We start from the raw sequence: 16,956 nt of genomic DNA, 5'->3' as shown, positions 1-16,956 counted from the left end.
TTGTTTTCAAGAGTATGCATCACCACTTTCTAGTTCTTCATCTATTTAGTAACCTTTGGATTGAATACAGGATATGATGAACCATATGTTATAGAGATTCTAGATTCTCTTATATTCCTGTGAATACATGCTTTAGCATATAGATATTGTGGCTGGACTCCAATTCTCAACTCTGTCTCCCTTGCCATGATGTCAGTGGAAATCTTTGTTTAGTTCTTTCAATTTCTAACTACTATGGTTTTACAGGATCTTCTCTGAAGTCTTCTCCATGCCATGCACAGATGAGCGAAGGGTTTGGGGTAAATTTTATATGCAAATTTTGGGAGTTCTTCCTCGAACTTACTGGCTGATCTTTTAGTCCTAAGTTCTGTCCTCCGTTCCCTTAAACTAGTCTAGTAAGGCTGCAACTCTCCACCACTTGAGCTGCACAGATGAGTGAATGCACTGGGATAAAAAGCTACTAATTTACCAGTCTCATCTGCAAAGCCTTCCCTCTCAAGGTACATTCCTGTGTTCCCGCCCTTCTACCCACTTCCTAGACGGTTTCTATTTATTGCTTTGGACAAATAACTGTCTTTGTGCCATAAAATATTGTGTAAACAAAAAATAGAATTTATTATTTATACAACAAAATCAAACTTCTTACATTGTGATGCCATCAACTTTATGCTAGATTACTATTCACTAAAAAGATGGTTAGTTCAGACACACACATACCATTATTTTGTTTCTGATATAATTTTCAGAATTCAAGGGGAAATCAAGTACATGACATTTATCCTTTTTCTATCTAATTTGGTATCCGCCACATTATGGACTTTTGAACTGTCTGAGGAAAACTCTTTTGGTAATGGTATATTGTCAGGTAGACATCGAGTCGGTAGAATTTTACTTTGGCAAAGGTTTGCAGTGAATATAATAAAAGTCAATATTTCATTAAAAATTATCAAAGGTAAAAAAAATTATCAAAGGTATATGATCATAATATACTCTTAAACATCTCAGAAATACAAACGTGTAAGTAGGTAGGTTTCTATAGGTCTTCATATTATAAAAATGCAGCTATCTGGAACAATATCTGAGATTTTGAATTAGTGAAAATTACTCCTTTAGATATCATTTTTAAACAGTATACAAATTTTAAGGAGGAGCTTTAAGCAATGTTTATCAGCATCTTGCTTGTTTAAATGGATGGACAAGATCATTTTCAGAAACATCATCATTATGACCTTGAGAACCAGATTTATGATGTATAGGATTCCTTGTCACTATGCTATGTTGTACCAGAATACTATATTTTTTAAGTGTATGCTATAGCATTTTTAGTCTTTATGTCTCCTGAATGTAGTTTTTATTCCTTATAGCTGTAGTTGGTTATAGCTGTAGTTATAGCTGTAGTTATAGCTGTAGTTAGCTGATGGCCATGTATACTTACTGTCAGGGAAGATAACGGTGCTACTTGAAAACTTGTGGTTGAATAGGACATTTATAATACAGAATATTTGCACTTGGTATTACAATTTATGGAGAAGGTTCATTAAAACACGTTCCAGGTATATTGTTCGTAACCACTTTCCTAGGAAAAGTCACTCATGGTAAGTTAGCAAAGTGCTTACATCTGTGCTGTCACTTCAACACAAACTAACACCTGTCTTTGTAAAATAGAGTAGTTACTCCTTAAAAAGAAGGGTATTCTGGAATGTATAGACAGGATCCTAGAAATGTCTGACAGAGTCTAATAGATGCAGTTCTAAGAACAACAGGCAATCTCTATATAGCAGGTGAGATCATAACATCTGTTTTGAGTCCTTGGCTTTGTCTTTATTCCCTCCGGAGGGATCTTCTTCAAGTCAGAATTACATCATTCCCCTGCTAAGGTCTCTTGGTTGGATTGTCATCAGAAGAATAAAATGCAGACTCCACCCCAGTTCCTCATGACCTCACATGATTGCTTCTCTGACCATTTATTTGTCCATTCTCACTGCTATTCACTGTGCTTCAGCATCGTTCACCTTTTTCTGTTTCTCAAAACTATCAGGCTCTTAGCATTCGCTGCTTTTCTTTCCATAGACCTTCCTTCCCGGGGCTCCTTTCTTCCCATCATTTGTCTTAGCGTAGCTGTCAAGACCTCAGGGAAGCCTTCCCTGATCACTGTCATTATAGTAACCCCTCGCCCTAGTTTATCTCCTTCATGACTCACATCTGTTGGGTGTTTCATGTCCCTCAACCCTCTAAAATGTAGTTTCCTTATTTGCTTTCAGCGACCACTGTACTCGATGCATAGTAGATGCTTTAGAAACATTGATTTCCTGGCAGTTTGGCCCTAAACCTAACTGTGATACTTATGGTGAATAATCCATCTATGATATATTCTATTTTACAGAAAACAGTTGAAGATAGAAATATGAAGAATAAAAAGTCAACAAATAATAGAGCGTCCAGTGCCTCTGGCAGGTAATAAACTTTCGGTATCCCTCATTTATGAGTTTATGTTCAACAAAGCTAGTTTTAACTTAGACATAAAGTGAACTTCATTTGTATTATTTGATTTTCATTAAACTCCCATCTCATGAAATGAATGAAGTAGTCACATCATGATAAAATCCCTCAGCTGATCATATGCTTTTATGTAAAGGAGTTGATTAGGGGTTCCCCGTACTGTACATTCCTAATGGGTAGCGTTTCTTTGCTGTTTTTCCGAAGATGATATACAGTAATGAAGCCAGTGTCCAGCATTATTACACTTCTCTATTAGGTATCTTTGCCTAACACATGAAAATTGTACTTAAAACCTTGAGATTATATGGACTAAGTTGATTTATTAAAATGATAAGACTCGGGATGCCTGAGTGGATCAATGGTTGGGCATCTGCCTCGGGCTCAGGGCATGTTCCTGGGATCCTGGGATCAAGTCCCGCATCAGGCTCCCTGCATGGAGCCTGCTTCTCTCTCTGCCTGTGTCTCTGCCTTTCTCTCTCTCTGAATAAATAAATAAAATCTTAAATTAAAAAAAAAAGATCGGACTCTAAATTGCTTCATTCACACTGAAGATAATGAATGTCTCCCTCATAAATGCTAATCAAACCTTCTCTTTTAAATTATCATTAATCAAATAAAACAAGACCCAGCAAACTTTAACTGTAAATTGCCAGTTAGTACATGTGTTAGACTTTGTAGGCCAGACAGTCCCTGTTGTAACTACTCAGTTCTGCTGTTGTGGCAGGGAAATCTCTGTGGTGCAATAAACTCACGAAATGATCAAACTGTACAAAACTGGATCATGGGCAATATTTTCCTGCCAACTCCTGAAATAGAGGATGCTATTCTAACTTTATATTTAGAGTTATTTTTTGTAACATCATGATACAATAAGTAAAGTAGATGATTAAATCTACTTTATTAATATTATTTTTTCCATATAACTTTTAGACATAGTCCATATTTCTTAAAAATGTTCTAATTACAATATCTAGAAATAGCAGTTTGAAACTCTTAGTAGACTAAGAAGAGACTATCATCATTTTCCTTTTTTATCATCCCTTTCAAAGTACTTATAATTTATTAATTTACAATGTAATTTCAAATATAGCAGTTGTATATTCTAATGAATTTTCTGATGAATTTTTCTTCTACCAAGTGCAACTGTAATATTTTATTTTCATTTATTTGGATCTTTTCAGATTAATGACCCCTGAGGTTTTAAAGAAATCTAGTTCTATACGGAGACCTCCATCGACAACTACCTCTTCTCACTACTTAGGGACTTTGAAAGTCCTGGACCAAAAGCCCTCACAGAAACAGAACATAGAACCTGAAAGAGCAGATAGCATAAGGGTGGCTGTTTATCAGGTAAAAGGAAAACATTTAACAAAAAAATGAACTGATTGCATAACAAGGTTACCCGTTCACCAAGGAATAAATGACCCTGTCAGACATCGTGGTTTAATATTTCCCCTATTGGAAAAGATTTTCCTTTATAGGGATGCCTGGGTGGTTCAGCGGTTGAGCATCTGCCTTTGGCTCAGGTCATGATCCCGGGGTCCTGGGATCGAGTCCCACATCAGGCTCCCCAGAGGGAGCCTGATTTTCCCTCTGCCTGTGTCTGTGCCTCTCTGTGTGTCTCTCATGAATAAATAAATAAAATCTTAAAAAAAGAAAAGATTTTCCTTTATAATATCTGAGCAACCCAGAGTTATTTTTACTAAATTATTTCCTTCCAAGCTTTGCTTAACTGATCATAGTTGTTTAAGAGAATATGCCACAGCACTTTATAAAAATACAGTAGACACAAAAATGTGTCTAATGTCTATATATGTTTTTATACTTTTTCTTCTTAAAATGTATATTGTTAAGAACAAAAAGAGTTTGAATTTTGTCCTGGGCCTTGTAATTTCATTAAGCTTACAGAAGAAAAGACTTTCTTGATTTGTCTTCACAATTCCAAAAGAGGTTCTTTTTTTGGTCTTGTTTGTTATACAAAACATTACACTTTAAAAAATTGTACTTACAAATTTTGGAGAAAAAACGTTAACTTATGTAGCCATTATATTCAATCTTTGAAGTCTGTTGTTAAAACTAAGAAAGATAACATATTTTTCTTAACTTATGCTCATCTTTATGTATTAGAATATTATCACAAAAAGGAAGCATGATACTGGCTTATATGGAATTTCTAAATTTTGTTTTCCTTTTAAAAATTTATAGTATTTCAGAAAGAATGGATAAGAATAATTCATTTGGGAAACTGATCATTATATACTTTTTTATTATTTTCTCAGGAGTGGTTAGAAAAGAAAAATGTGTATTTATATGAAATGCACAGAATTAAAACAATTGAAAGTGAGAACTTAAGGATCCAAATTGAACAGGTAATCTGACATATAGAAGTGGAAGTTTTTCTGGATTTTTAAGTCAGTAAAATATCTCTCAGTAACATTTCTAAAGCCGATGGTTTTTAAATGGCAAAATAACATGTATATAAAAGAATGGATTTCTGATTTCCTTTCTGGTACTCCATACATTTCAGTTTGACATAAATATAATCATCTTGCAAGGAAACAGATACACAGATACACATTTTGTGTGTGTGGAATAGATCTGACACTACTGATTAGGAACATGTGATTGCCTCTGACCACCTAATAACTCTTACTTCACTTTTCACTATTAAAAACTGACTTCAGTCTTATGACTTAGCCAAGAATGGGAAGGGTCATCAAACATCCACCTCCAGTTTTCCTCTTTTCCGTCTTGAATTTTATATGTGTCTTTAAGACCAGCTCTTATGTGAGCTCTTGACCCAACTTCAGTCTCCATGTAGGCCTGGTGGCCTACACCCTGCTTAGTTCCCTCCCATCTTCTAACTAAAGTGCCTTTCCTGTGCTGTCCGACACTACAATGGACTTAGAAAGAAGCCTACTTCCCACATGCATGGTGCTGCGTGGAGCAGCCCTCCAGGAGGTACCCCCCGTCAACACGTTGGCATTGTTAGGGGGCTGTGCTCAGTGCCACACACCTTCCCGTGTGATCTTCACACCACGTGGAGGTAGCTTGTACCTTTACTCCTAAATCGTGTCTTCTCTTTGTAAGGCTTTATGCCATGTAACATTACACAGTATTATTAGGCAAAGGATAGTATGGGATTGGATGGAGGTAAGTCAAGGAATAACATACCTACCGTATGCTCACCAACATACAGGTTCAGTATCTGGGCTCTGCTTATGTTGTAGCAATCTTATGATTTGATGTCCACCAAAACTCAGGTTCAAAGCAAAGATCTATTTTGGCTTCCTAAGTGCCTTGGCCGGGTTACCTCACTCTGACTTACTTTATAAACCTGTAACTTTCCTGATACTTTTCTTGTGATGGAATGTTTCCTTATGAGAATTTTGCAGGAGCGCTCAGCCTTTCCAGTTTATTTAGATAACATTTTAGTACGCTTCCAAAAAAGAGGTCTCTCTCATAGCAGATAAATGGTTTTAGAAAAGGATATTTTAAAATGCAATGAATAGTTCTGGTAACATTTTTTTTTTCCAAATCAGCTTGTCTAAACTATTCTAAATGAGTCACCTGCTCTGCAAAACAATGTCTCCAAATGATGACTATGAAGGGAGTTCAGCACAATCCATACGTGTGTGTCGTATCTACCTGTCTCCGTCCGTTTATACACACACGTCTCACTGTCTTTTATTTTCTTGAAACAGAAAAGAGCTGCTAAGAGAGAAGAAGCATTAGCATCCTTTGAGGCCTGGAAGGCTATGAAAGAAAAGGAAGCAAAGAAAATAGCTGCCCAAAAAAGGCTCGAGGAAAAAAACAAGAAGAAAACAGAGGAAGAAAATGCTGCCAGAAAGGGGGAGGCGCTGCAGGTACTCAGTGGCTTGGAGTCCCCGCAGTCATCATTTCACCATATCAGACACCTGCATTTGTGTCTAGCTGTTTCTCTCTTTCCTTGATCCTTTTTCACAGTAAATAAGAGAATCGTTATGAACTTTTTTAGGCCTTTGAACGATGGAAAGAGAAAAAGATGGAATATCTTAGAGAGAAAAATAAAAAGGAGAGAGAATATGAAAGAGCAAAGAAGCAGAAAGAGGAGGAAACAATTGCTGAGAAAAGGAAAGATAACCTAACAGCCGTTGAGAAATGGTAAGAGGTCAAGTGAGAGCTATTTTGATAGCTTTCAAGTGAATAACACTGGAGGCTCCTAAAAAGATTATATGCTTCACACTTACCAATGCATTGCCATCTCATTACTGCAGAAACTTCATTCTCCCCTTTAACTGTCCAGTGTTTTATATTATCCTACGCAGGAATGAAAGGAAGGATGCTTTTTTCAAAGAAAAGGAGAAAGAGAAAATAAATGAGAAGAGAAGAGAAGAACTGAAAAGAGCAGAGAAAAAGGATAAAGATAAACAAGCTATTGATGAATATGAAAAATGGCTGGTAGGTGTTGTCTGGGAATGCACTTGTGCCTTGTGAATGCACTTTATTCGTGACTTTTCTGTCCCTAATTCCGGTTCTCTGTGCCTCTTGCCTACTGGCCATTCCTATCTGAAGCTTCCTTGTGGAATCTGTTCTCTCCCCAAGTCTGTCATATTGTCTTTGATTTCCTCTTTTCTGTTGACGCCTCTACTCTACCCTCAAGCCCTCAGACTTAAAAATTCAGGCATCATACTCTTCCTTAACCACATCCCCACATGCAGTCACTTACCAAACACTGACTCTTGCAATGACTTCGCAATGACCGTCATGTCAGAAATCATGGGACGCTGCCAAGTGCATGCTGCCTGCCTGCCAGACTGTTTTAGGTGGGACTGGTCACGACACACAGTAGTGCTGAATTGAATGGTGGGAAGGTTGTTCCATCCTTTAAGTTGTCTTTTCATCTTTCTGATGACCTCAAGGATAAGGTCTCATTTTGGTGTTTTTAAGTGAAAAAAAGTCAGTAGGAAGTTTGGGAGGAAATGTCAAGGCGGACTTAACATTATTTTCTTTTTTATGTTTTTTGTTTCAGTGTACTTAGGTTGATAGTTTCTTTTCATTAATGTTAAGCAAAGTACTGTTTTCTTTCTTTAAATTTCATCATAAATATGCACGATTATCAAGTTTTGACTAAGTAATGCATTCATATGAATAAGTATTTTACTCGAGGGGGTGGCGCATTCCTATGAGTGGTTAGCACATCACGTGCCGCAGGAATCAAAACGTGTACAATTGCTCTGTTGGGTTTAGAATCCAGTAGGATTCTCACTCACCCGCCTCTGTATTCTCCTCTGGTCCCCCGTCTTGTCTTCTGCCCCGTTGGAGTCTCGGTGGCTCACGATGGCTCTGTCGTGGCCTCTCACACCCCACGTCTCTCCCATATGTCTAAGTCCTCACACATACTGTTTGCTTGACTGAAACGTTCTCTCCTTGATGCCTACCACAAGGGGCTTGTCTTATCCATCTTTTCTCACTTTAAAGTGACTTTCTCTGAATCCAGTTTTCTTGTTTTTGTTTTTTTTTTAAGATTTTATTCATTTATTCATGGTAGAGAGAGGCAGAGACACAGGCAGAGGGAGAAGCAGGCTCCATGCAGGGAGCCTGATCTGGAACTCGATCCTGGGACCCCGGGACTGCACCCCCGACGAAAGACAGGCGCCAAACCCCTGAGCCACCCAGGGATCCCCCCTGAATCCACTCTTCTTTGAAAGTGTTTTTGTTCCTTAACAATCACAACAATTTTATGTTCCTTAGAAATTCTCACAATTTGAAATCATCTGTTGTTTATTAACTGCCCATTTTGAAAATAACCTGAGGGGCAAGGACCGAATCTATGTGTTTACATTTTAGAATCACTTTATGCGTGGCCCCCAGTATACTGCTTGACCCAGAGTAGGATCTCAGGGCTTAACAGTTGAGTGAATGAACACAAATCAAAGCGGTATAATACCAGTAAAATAATAGACCCCCCCCCCCCCCAGGACTTTTCAGAACGGGTTACAAGTAAGGATGAGCTATATACTAAAGTAACACAAATTAATAGATGCAGGAAATTATAACTTGGGTTATCTGAGTGACATTTGGACATGAAATCACTTCAGAGAATTACCCTACAGAAATAGAAATGTCAAAAGCCCTAAAGCATTAAATATAAAATGCCAAACAATAGAAGAACTGAAAGAAAATAAAACCCTATCAGGATGCCTGGCTGGCTCAGCAGTTGAGCATCGGCCCTCAGCTCATGGCGTGATCCTGGGGTCCCAGGAACGAGTCCCACATTGGGCTTCTTGCGAGGAGCTGCTGCTTCCTCTGCCTGTGTCACTGCCTCTGTGTGTGTGTGTCTCATGAATAAATAAATAAAATCTTAAAAAAAAAAAAAAACTATCTGGTCTCATGGAGATAGCGTGTGTGTCTCATGAATAAATAAATAAAATCTTAAAAAAAAAAAAACTATCTGGTCTCATGGAGATAAGATACTTTACTTTTCTAACCTGGAAAGTGCTGTAGAAATAATAAAGGAAAACAGGAATAGAAACGGAATTTAAAATCATTAATTCATTAACATAAAAAGTCAGTGCAGGGCTGCTTGGAGGGTGGATTCCTACAGCTGCTTTGAAAAATCAGTCATTTCCCAGGAAAGTTGAACATATTCGTATATGCAGACCAGCAGTTTCACTCCTAGGCATATACATGGAGAGAAAATCTTGACTTGTAAGTACAAGGAATCAAACAGGAGTGTTTATAGTATTGTCTTTGTGTGGGGAAAAAACCCCATCATGTTTTCGACAGCAACAAAAATAGGTTAACAAATGGTGGTAAGTTGTTATCATGACATATTCAACCTTTGCAGTAAATTGAGCTCTGAGAATCTGTTCTCAGAAAGTCATCAGTAACTTCTCATAATTATTCTCTTTGGGTTATGCAGTTATAGGTCTTTTCTCATTTTTTCATAATTTTGTTTAAATATCACTTTTAATATTAAAAAATAAGTGATTAGGCATTAATACCTGTTGGTGGTATACTTATAAGTGAGCAATATTATCTAGCCGTTATTCCTTTCAATTAAGTAGGAAATGACATTTAAATGTCTTATAATACATTTCTTTGTTCTTCAGCAAGCAACCTGTTTTGAAAATAATGTTCACATGTGTATATAAATTTTTAGTTTTCTATTTTTCTCTTTAGGAAAAGAAAGAAAGGCAGGAAAGAATTGAACGAAAACAAAAGAAGCGTCATTCCTTTCTTGAAAATGAGGCACTTCCTCCTTGGAGCCCTCCAAGCAGAACTGTGTTCTCAAAAGTGTTTTGATGATTCTTATTTTTACACTACTTAGTTATTTATCAATTCACCATTTTAGTCACTATTTATTCAATTAGTTATAGTTAAAAGACTCTATTTTAATTAAATGCCAGCTGTTTCCATTGACCATGGAAAAGATGATTTGGGGTTTAATCGGTAAAATAATTGCAAGCATTTTTTGAACTGAAGGTAAAAACTGCCTCAAACGAGAAGCTAATAATCAGATTGCTCTTACCATTCAAATGACCCTTCATCATGTCCCTAGAGTCCTTACAGTAAGATGATCCATGATCACTTTCCCCTAAGCTTTGCATGGTATTTAAGTGTATTTATTCCCCAGAATAAAAAGGAATCCATCTGGGTACTACAGTCATAGAAAAAATTGAATCTGTGAATGATTGTGCACCTAGATTCAGGTTTTAAAGGGAATCCTCACTGGGGGTATGCATATAAATATATAAATATATATATAGTCACACATATATTTTTTATTTCTAAAACTGATTTTTAGCTTTGCCTTGAGCAGTTGCACTTGCACTGTGCAAGTTAAGAGTTTTGGTCAGTTGAGGCAGTAGTTCAGTAGAACTCAAATCAAGGCATTTTATTTAAGAAGTTTGCCTTCTATTTTAAGATGAGTTTTATCTGTCCCAGACTTAACGTGACAATCATAGGGACTTTATAGTGAGTAGACCTCTGAAATTGTCTTCTGAATTCTAGCGCACTTTATTATTTCAGTGGTATCAAAAAATATCCATTTCTTGGTAGTGATAGACTTCCAGGAAAGTTATGGCAATTCCATAAGAGTTCAAGGTCATTTATCACTGTTAATAGTTTTTTCCAGACTAAAGCCATAAAGGTGATAAAGGCAATTTTTGATCTCTTAGCTTATTCCAGAGTCTTCTAGCTTATATTTAGAAGATAGCTGTATAGGAAGGCAATTTGTAGAAAATTCCCAAAGAATATTTATTTATTTGATCACTGCTTAATTGGACTCCTAGTTGAACTGGTCAGCTACTTTATCACAGGCCAAATGTATGCGCTCAGAGCTGAAAGACTACTTTAGCCAATGATGCGATGCAACGATGGATGAAAATAACTCTTATTATTAAGCACCTAATGTATGCTCTCTGCTGGATCTTTACAAATGTGAATTCTTATCATTCTAATACTTACTCACTGTCGTGTTATTTTGCAGATAAAAAATACTGAGACTCGGACAAATAACGTGCCATATATTTAGCATGTGACTGAGTTGGGATTAGAATTAAGTCTTTCTCCCTCCCAGAATCCATATGCTCATTTTTATGCTCTGTATTTCCAAACACATTTTACCTCTCAGATCTTGAAGTCATGTATTGTTATCTGGAGATCATCTTTCCTTTACCAAGTATTTGTTTATTATTAGAGATGGTCAAGTTTATTGGATCTGTAAAATGAAAGAAGAGTCCATAATATTTAAAGAATTCATCAAATGCCTTGTATCTAGTATTAGAATATCAGGAAAGCCAGCAGGTTGTGGAATGTAGGCTTTGAGATAGTCATTCAGGAGGTTCCACTGTGAGGATTAACTTCCTTGTGCTTTGTGTGCAGGATAAAGGTGTCGTGGGTGACTTTCTAAGATCACGTCACTGCTACAGATAAGTTTGTTTTAAAATTATGAACAAAACTAAAAGCTGCTTTATACCTCCAGGAACCAGGAGAATACTTCATGAAATTGAAATTCTTAATACTCAGTGTGTATTATCATATGGGATTTAGCTCCTCTTTTTTTTCACCAAATATGTATATAGTGCCCACCCAAATGAATCGTTGTTTATGGTATTGAATTAGCTATTCACAGCTAAAAAGGTATTTGCAGATTCCAGGGAAGTAAGAGGAAAAAAGATTATGAGATCATAAATGTATGTGTCATAAATTTCACGTTAAATATTTACTTAAACTTCCCAATTATTTTCTGCTCTATTATCCTGTTTAGTGGCTTGCTGTTACCACTTCTCAATTCTTGTGAGCACTGGGTGAAATTACTAATTAATGTAAGCACATGGCATTGTTTTCATTTCTTTACTGTCAAGAGCCCTGCATTTCCCCACTTCACGATGTGAATAGGTTAACATGGGTGGGTTTTTGGACGTATATTTTTAGCATACAAGAAGAAATCTGTGATTTCCTGGCCAGTCTAGCACTCAAAGGAGAATATGGAGATGACCCATATTAGGGAGTTCCTAAAAGGAAATCTAAATTCTAATTTCTTACCACTGCTTGTAAAGTAGGATGAAAAGGAAAACTGAGATGTTTGCAAAGACCCAGCAAATCATAACCCTCAAATGGGGAACTTTAATATGGATGAATTAAAATTCAAATTAAGGATATTAAAAGCCTATAGATTTACAGTTTAAACTTCTAGTTTTGTAAATTGTATTAATCACTGGAATGCTGACACTTCGGAGCAAAGAAAGTAGGAATTTAATGAATATTTTAAAACAAAGCTGAAAACAATTTGCCTATAAATTTACATTTCAAGACAAAAAGTCATATTTTATAAATAATGTATTTTCCATAACAACCAAGAAAGCAGTGTTACATAAATAAAGAGAAACTATATGGCATTTTAGATCAGAAGGAAGAGGCAGTTCTCTTAAAAGATAAGAGTTGTTCAGGGACCATAACATTCCAGGGGTTTGTATCGCATCACATTTTGAAAATGTTATTGTTTTGAATGGTATTAAAACTGATATTTTTCACTGTGGCCAAAGCACTAGCTGATAATAGCTAAGGTCCAGAGTTGTATTAACTTAGAGTGATAAAACTCTAAGTGCATCTGGAAGGTTTAATAGTTTAATAAAACTGCCTCAAGTGCTCTAAGTTGAACCAGACAAGTGACATGCCGGAACCCATACCACTAATCATAAGATTCTGGAGTTAGAAATCAGGTGTCCAGTTTTCTAGTTGTAACCTGCCCACCACTCCACATAGTTCTGAGAACCTGGTGAAAGATGTCACGCTAACTTCCATAACCATGTTCATTATGGACTTAGTTCATTTTGATCCTCTCAGATGGTCCCTTATCCTTCAGTGCCTTCCCATAACCCCACCAGGTCAAGGGTTGGGGCACCTCTCTGGGCACCTTTGTTACTACTTCATGGGTGGGAGAGTACTGATGGTTCTCAAGCCCTGAGTCACAGGCGAAGACACAATGAGAAAAAGGAATTTCACAAAATGGGGGAAATTGCATGTTAGTCAAAGTAGTTCCCAAGAAAAATCTAGTACAGAAAACAAATTTTCCCGATGTCATCTTGGCTCTAATTCCAATAGTGCTATATTAGCAGGTATTCCAACCTGTGAGCTTCCAGAATCTATATCAGTTGCCCGACTTCCTAGGTACCTTGGCTGACCGAATAATGAATGCTATGTAAATGCTTCACTGGTGACTGCCCTGAATTCTTGTTGTCTTAAAATTTTATGTGATTTGATTATTTTGAAACATGTTACATGTAATTGTATAATGTTAACTAAATTATTGGTATTAAATTTAGGATGTTGTTTTAAGAATTACTTGAGATGTATTTAATGTCTGCTTTTTAGTAGCATACTTCATGTTACACTTAATTAAAGTTAGCCATTCAAGAGTTATTGGGTGATATTATTTATTGATTGCGCCAGAATTCATTTCATGATTTTGGAGAATGTGGTATTAGTTTTATTTGTGGGCTAACAATCATTGCCATTTGCAGCAACATGGATGGAGAGTATAATGTTAAGCAAAATAACCCAGTCAGAGAAAGACAAATACCCTGTGATTTCATTCACATAGAACTTACTAAAACAAAGAGAAAAAAAGGATAAACCAAAACACCACACTCTTAACTATGAGAATAAGCAGAAGGTTACCAGAGGGGAGGTGGGTGAGGGGACGGGTGAAATAGGTGAAGGGAATTAAGAGTACACCGATCACGATGAGCACGGAGTTATGTACAAAATTGTTGAATCACTGGGCACCTGGGTGGCTCAGTTGGTTGAGCATTGGCCTTCGGCTGAGGTCATGATCCCAGAGTCCCTAGATGGAGTCTGAGTCTGACTTCCTGCTCTGCTCCTCCTCCTGCCGCTCCCATCCTTGTGCGCGCCTCCACTCTCTCTCTCAAGTAAATAAAATCAAAAAAAAAAAAAAACTGTTGGGCCACTATGCTGTATACCTGATATTAATATAACACTATGTTAACTATACCAGAATTTTTTAAAGATGAAATAATAATTATGCTGATATACCTTCTGCTAGAAATGACTGAAAATCTTCAAAAATGACTGAAAATTTGAATTCAAACTTCTCTTACTTGAAATACTACACAAATTACAAAGGTAATGTAATTATAAAATTATCAAATACTTAGTGCATATAGCAAAAATAACTCATTCCCATCTCCCCAAAATAATCATAATGAACATATTTTGTCCTCTTCCAGCTTTTAATTCCTAGTGCTTTTTTTCCTGTAGTTGGAATTGAGCAAAGAGTGAAGAAAGTGGAGATACAATTCCCTCTACCTCTTTCTGTTTTTCTGTCTTTCTCCCATGCTACCTATGTGTGTATACATATGTGTTAGATTTCTGCATATATCTCTCTCCATATGTAGAAATACAATTCATATGCATATATTCAAACCTTTTTATTTTAAATAGAAAATGAGGTCAAACTGCATTTTTGGTTACCAGAGTTTTCCACCCAACAATATATAATGAACATATTTCCATGCTATTATGCCTTTCTAATAGTCTTTGATGCTGCAACTACAATTCAACCTATTCTGGGCAATTTGTTTCCTTATAAATGTTCACTATAGTAAATAATACAGTCAACATTCATGTAGTCTATCCTTGTTATTAAGATGTGGACCTCATTAAATCTTTAAAATGAAAAAATTAATATTTAAGGAGTTAGTCAAATGCTTTATATCTGATATTAGAATGTCATGCGGGGCATCTGGGTGGCTCTTGTCAGTTAGGCATTGGACTCTTGATTGTGGCTCAGGTCTTGATGTCAGCATCGTGAGGAGCCCTGCATTGGGTTCCTACTGAACCTGGAGCCTGCTTAAGATTCTCTCTCTTCCTCTGGCCCTCCCCTACCCCACTCCCACTGCCGCTTGCTCAGTCTCTCTAAAAAAAGAATAAAGGGAAAGCCAGCAGGTTGAGGAATAAAGGTTTTGAGATAGTCATTCAGGAGGTTTCACTCTGAAGATTAAACTTGGAGTGCGTCAGCAAGATAAGGTGTCCTAGATCACTTTGTCAGTTCCCATCAGCACTATAGATAAAAGATATTTCATAAACACACCTAGAAATCACCAAAACTATAAGACATGGAACGGGTGGGGCACCTGGGGGCTGAGTGGTTGAAATGTCTGTCTTTGGCTCAGGTTGTGATCCTGGGGTTCTGGGATTGAGTCCTGCATCGGGATCCCTGCAGGGAGCCTGCTTCTCCCTCTGCCTGTGTGTCTCTCTCCCTGTCTCACTCGTGAATAAAAACAAAATCTTAAAAATATTCACTTGTATTTTTGTACATAGAGCGATTTAACTCCCAAAATTAACCTATGGTGCTCATGGATTCCATTTGGGAAAAAATACACTGTGATCTCTACCCATCCTGCATACACCCAGAGTAACTTACTTTATTTTCTACACTGTTTCCTTGCCTTAAATAATTGTTCTTAAAGGCCTCATCTTTGTTAGTGAATGTATGTATTTCCCCAACTGAAATATGAGCTTTATGAGGGCAAGCACAGTATCTTATACATCTCGGTATTTCTATTTTATTAGTGGGGTCTGGATGAATTATTTCCTGTCTGATAAAAGAGGAAAGCTTTCTTGGCTGATAAAGTTAAAAATAGAATATAAAAAAACTTCATTTGTGTTTATAATGACTGTATAGTTCATATATGAATAAGGATCCTATTTGATGAAATTATATAAATTATTTTATATATAAATAGCTAAAAATGAGTCTTATAAGTATTGCAAATAGTGTAAAATTTTGTTTTAAATATTACATCATTTTCAACGCAAAACAAAACAAAAATTTTAAAAATGGAAAACTGTATGTGGGCATGTGACTTATTAAGTTGGAAAAGCTCACATATATTCTTTAAAAAAAAAAAAAAAAGATTTATTTATTTATTTATTTATGATAGAGAAGAGGCACCGACACAGAAGGAGGGAGAAGCAGGCTCCATGCCAGGAGCCCGACATGGGACCCGATCCCGGGATTCCAGGATCGCACACTGGGCCAAAGGCAGGCGCTAAACTGCTGAGCCACCTAGGGATTCCGAAGCTCTTATATATTCTAACATTTACAATTAAATAGATTGAGCCCTACCCAGAGAACTCTTTCTTTCTTGGTATCCTTCCTATGGTAATATTAAGCAGCAACAATAAAAAGGAAGAAATGAAGGAAGGGAGGGAGGGGGAAAGAGGTAGCAAGTTGGGCTCACTCGCTCATTCAGTCTAAAGCATGAATCTGGGTAGAATAATCCATTAGCTAAAGTTTAGATTCAGATATCCCAAGTGTGGAAGATGAAACGACTCAAAAGTTACCCCCATTCCTGGTGAATGGAGGGCCTGGTCACTCTGTGGCTACTTTTATCTCATTACTAGATTTGGAGCTCAGAATGAGACCTTTAAAGGTGTGATTGTGACCTCCACAATATTACCAGAGGCTGATTGTCCCATATCAAAACTACTAGTTCAGGGGCAGCCCGGGTGGCTCAGTGGTTTAGTGCTGCCTTCAGCCCAGGGCCTGATCCTAGAGTCCTGGGATCAATCCAGTCCTGCATCGGGCTCCCTGCATGGGGCCTGCTTTTACCTCTGCCTGTGTCTCTGCGTGTTTGTGTGTCTCTCATGAGTAAATAAATAAAATCTTAAAAAAAAAAAAACAAAAGAGTTCATCAAGCAGTGAACAAGCTGCCATGTGCGAGACTCTTGCATGAACATTAGGGCTTTGGCAATAACAGCCCCTGCTTTCAAGGAACTTATGATAAAGTCAGGAGGAAGCAAACAAAAATTACCTGAGCAAATATGCAAATAAAATAATTTCACTCACTGATAAACTGTGAAGATAAAAGAGCTTAACGTGATAGAGCATGGCCAGGTCGTAGACGATTGCTTGTCAGCAGTAAGAGGAGGCATCTCTGAAGAAAA

At 37.0% G+C, this 16,956-nt stretch overlaps 1 protein-coding gene across 1 annotated transcript; it reads left to right on the top strand.

The window, feature by feature from the left end:
* Positions 1-2,382: 2,382 nt before the first annotated feature.
* LOC112933442 (microtubule-associated protein 9-like) lies at positions 2,383-13,407 on the top strand. Its single transcript, XM_072724896.1, has 7 exons — positions 2,383-2,454; positions 3,681-3,849; positions 4,779-4,868; positions 6,204-6,365; positions 6,497-6,642; positions 6,807-6,939; positions 9,664-13,407. The coding sequence occupies exons 1-7, from the start codon at positions 2,405-2,407 to the stop codon at positions 9,784-9,786; spliced, it is 873 nt and encodes a 290-aa protein (XP_072580997.1). The 5' UTR covers positions 2,383-2,404; the 3' UTR covers positions 9,787-13,407.
* Positions 13,408-16,956: the final 3,549 nt, after the last annotated feature.

This window comes from Vulpes vulpes, chromosome 10, assembly GCF_048418805.1.
Source record: "Vulpes vulpes isolate BD-2025 chromosome 10, VulVul3, whole genome shotgun sequence".
NCBI lineage: Eukaryota > Metazoa > Chordata > Mammalia > Carnivora > Canidae > Vulpes > Vulpes vulpes.
This window is presented reverse-complemented; position numbering and strand designations above follow the sequence as displayed.

Bases quoted from the DNA above. Each gene is read 5' to 3' on its own strand.
- LOC112933442 (XM_072724896.1), top strand. From the start codon at position 2,405: ATGAAGAATAAAAAGTCAACAAATAATAGAGCGTCCAGTGCCTCTGGC. The intron at 4,869-6,203 runs GTAATCTGACAT...TTCTTGAAACAG, and splicing joins TAAGGATCCAAATTGAACAG to AAAAGAGCTGCTAAGAGAGA. The intron at 6,940-9,663 runs GTAGGTGTTGTC...TTTTCTCTTTAG, and splicing joins ATGAATATGAAAAATGGCTG to GAAAAGAAAGAAAGGCAGGA.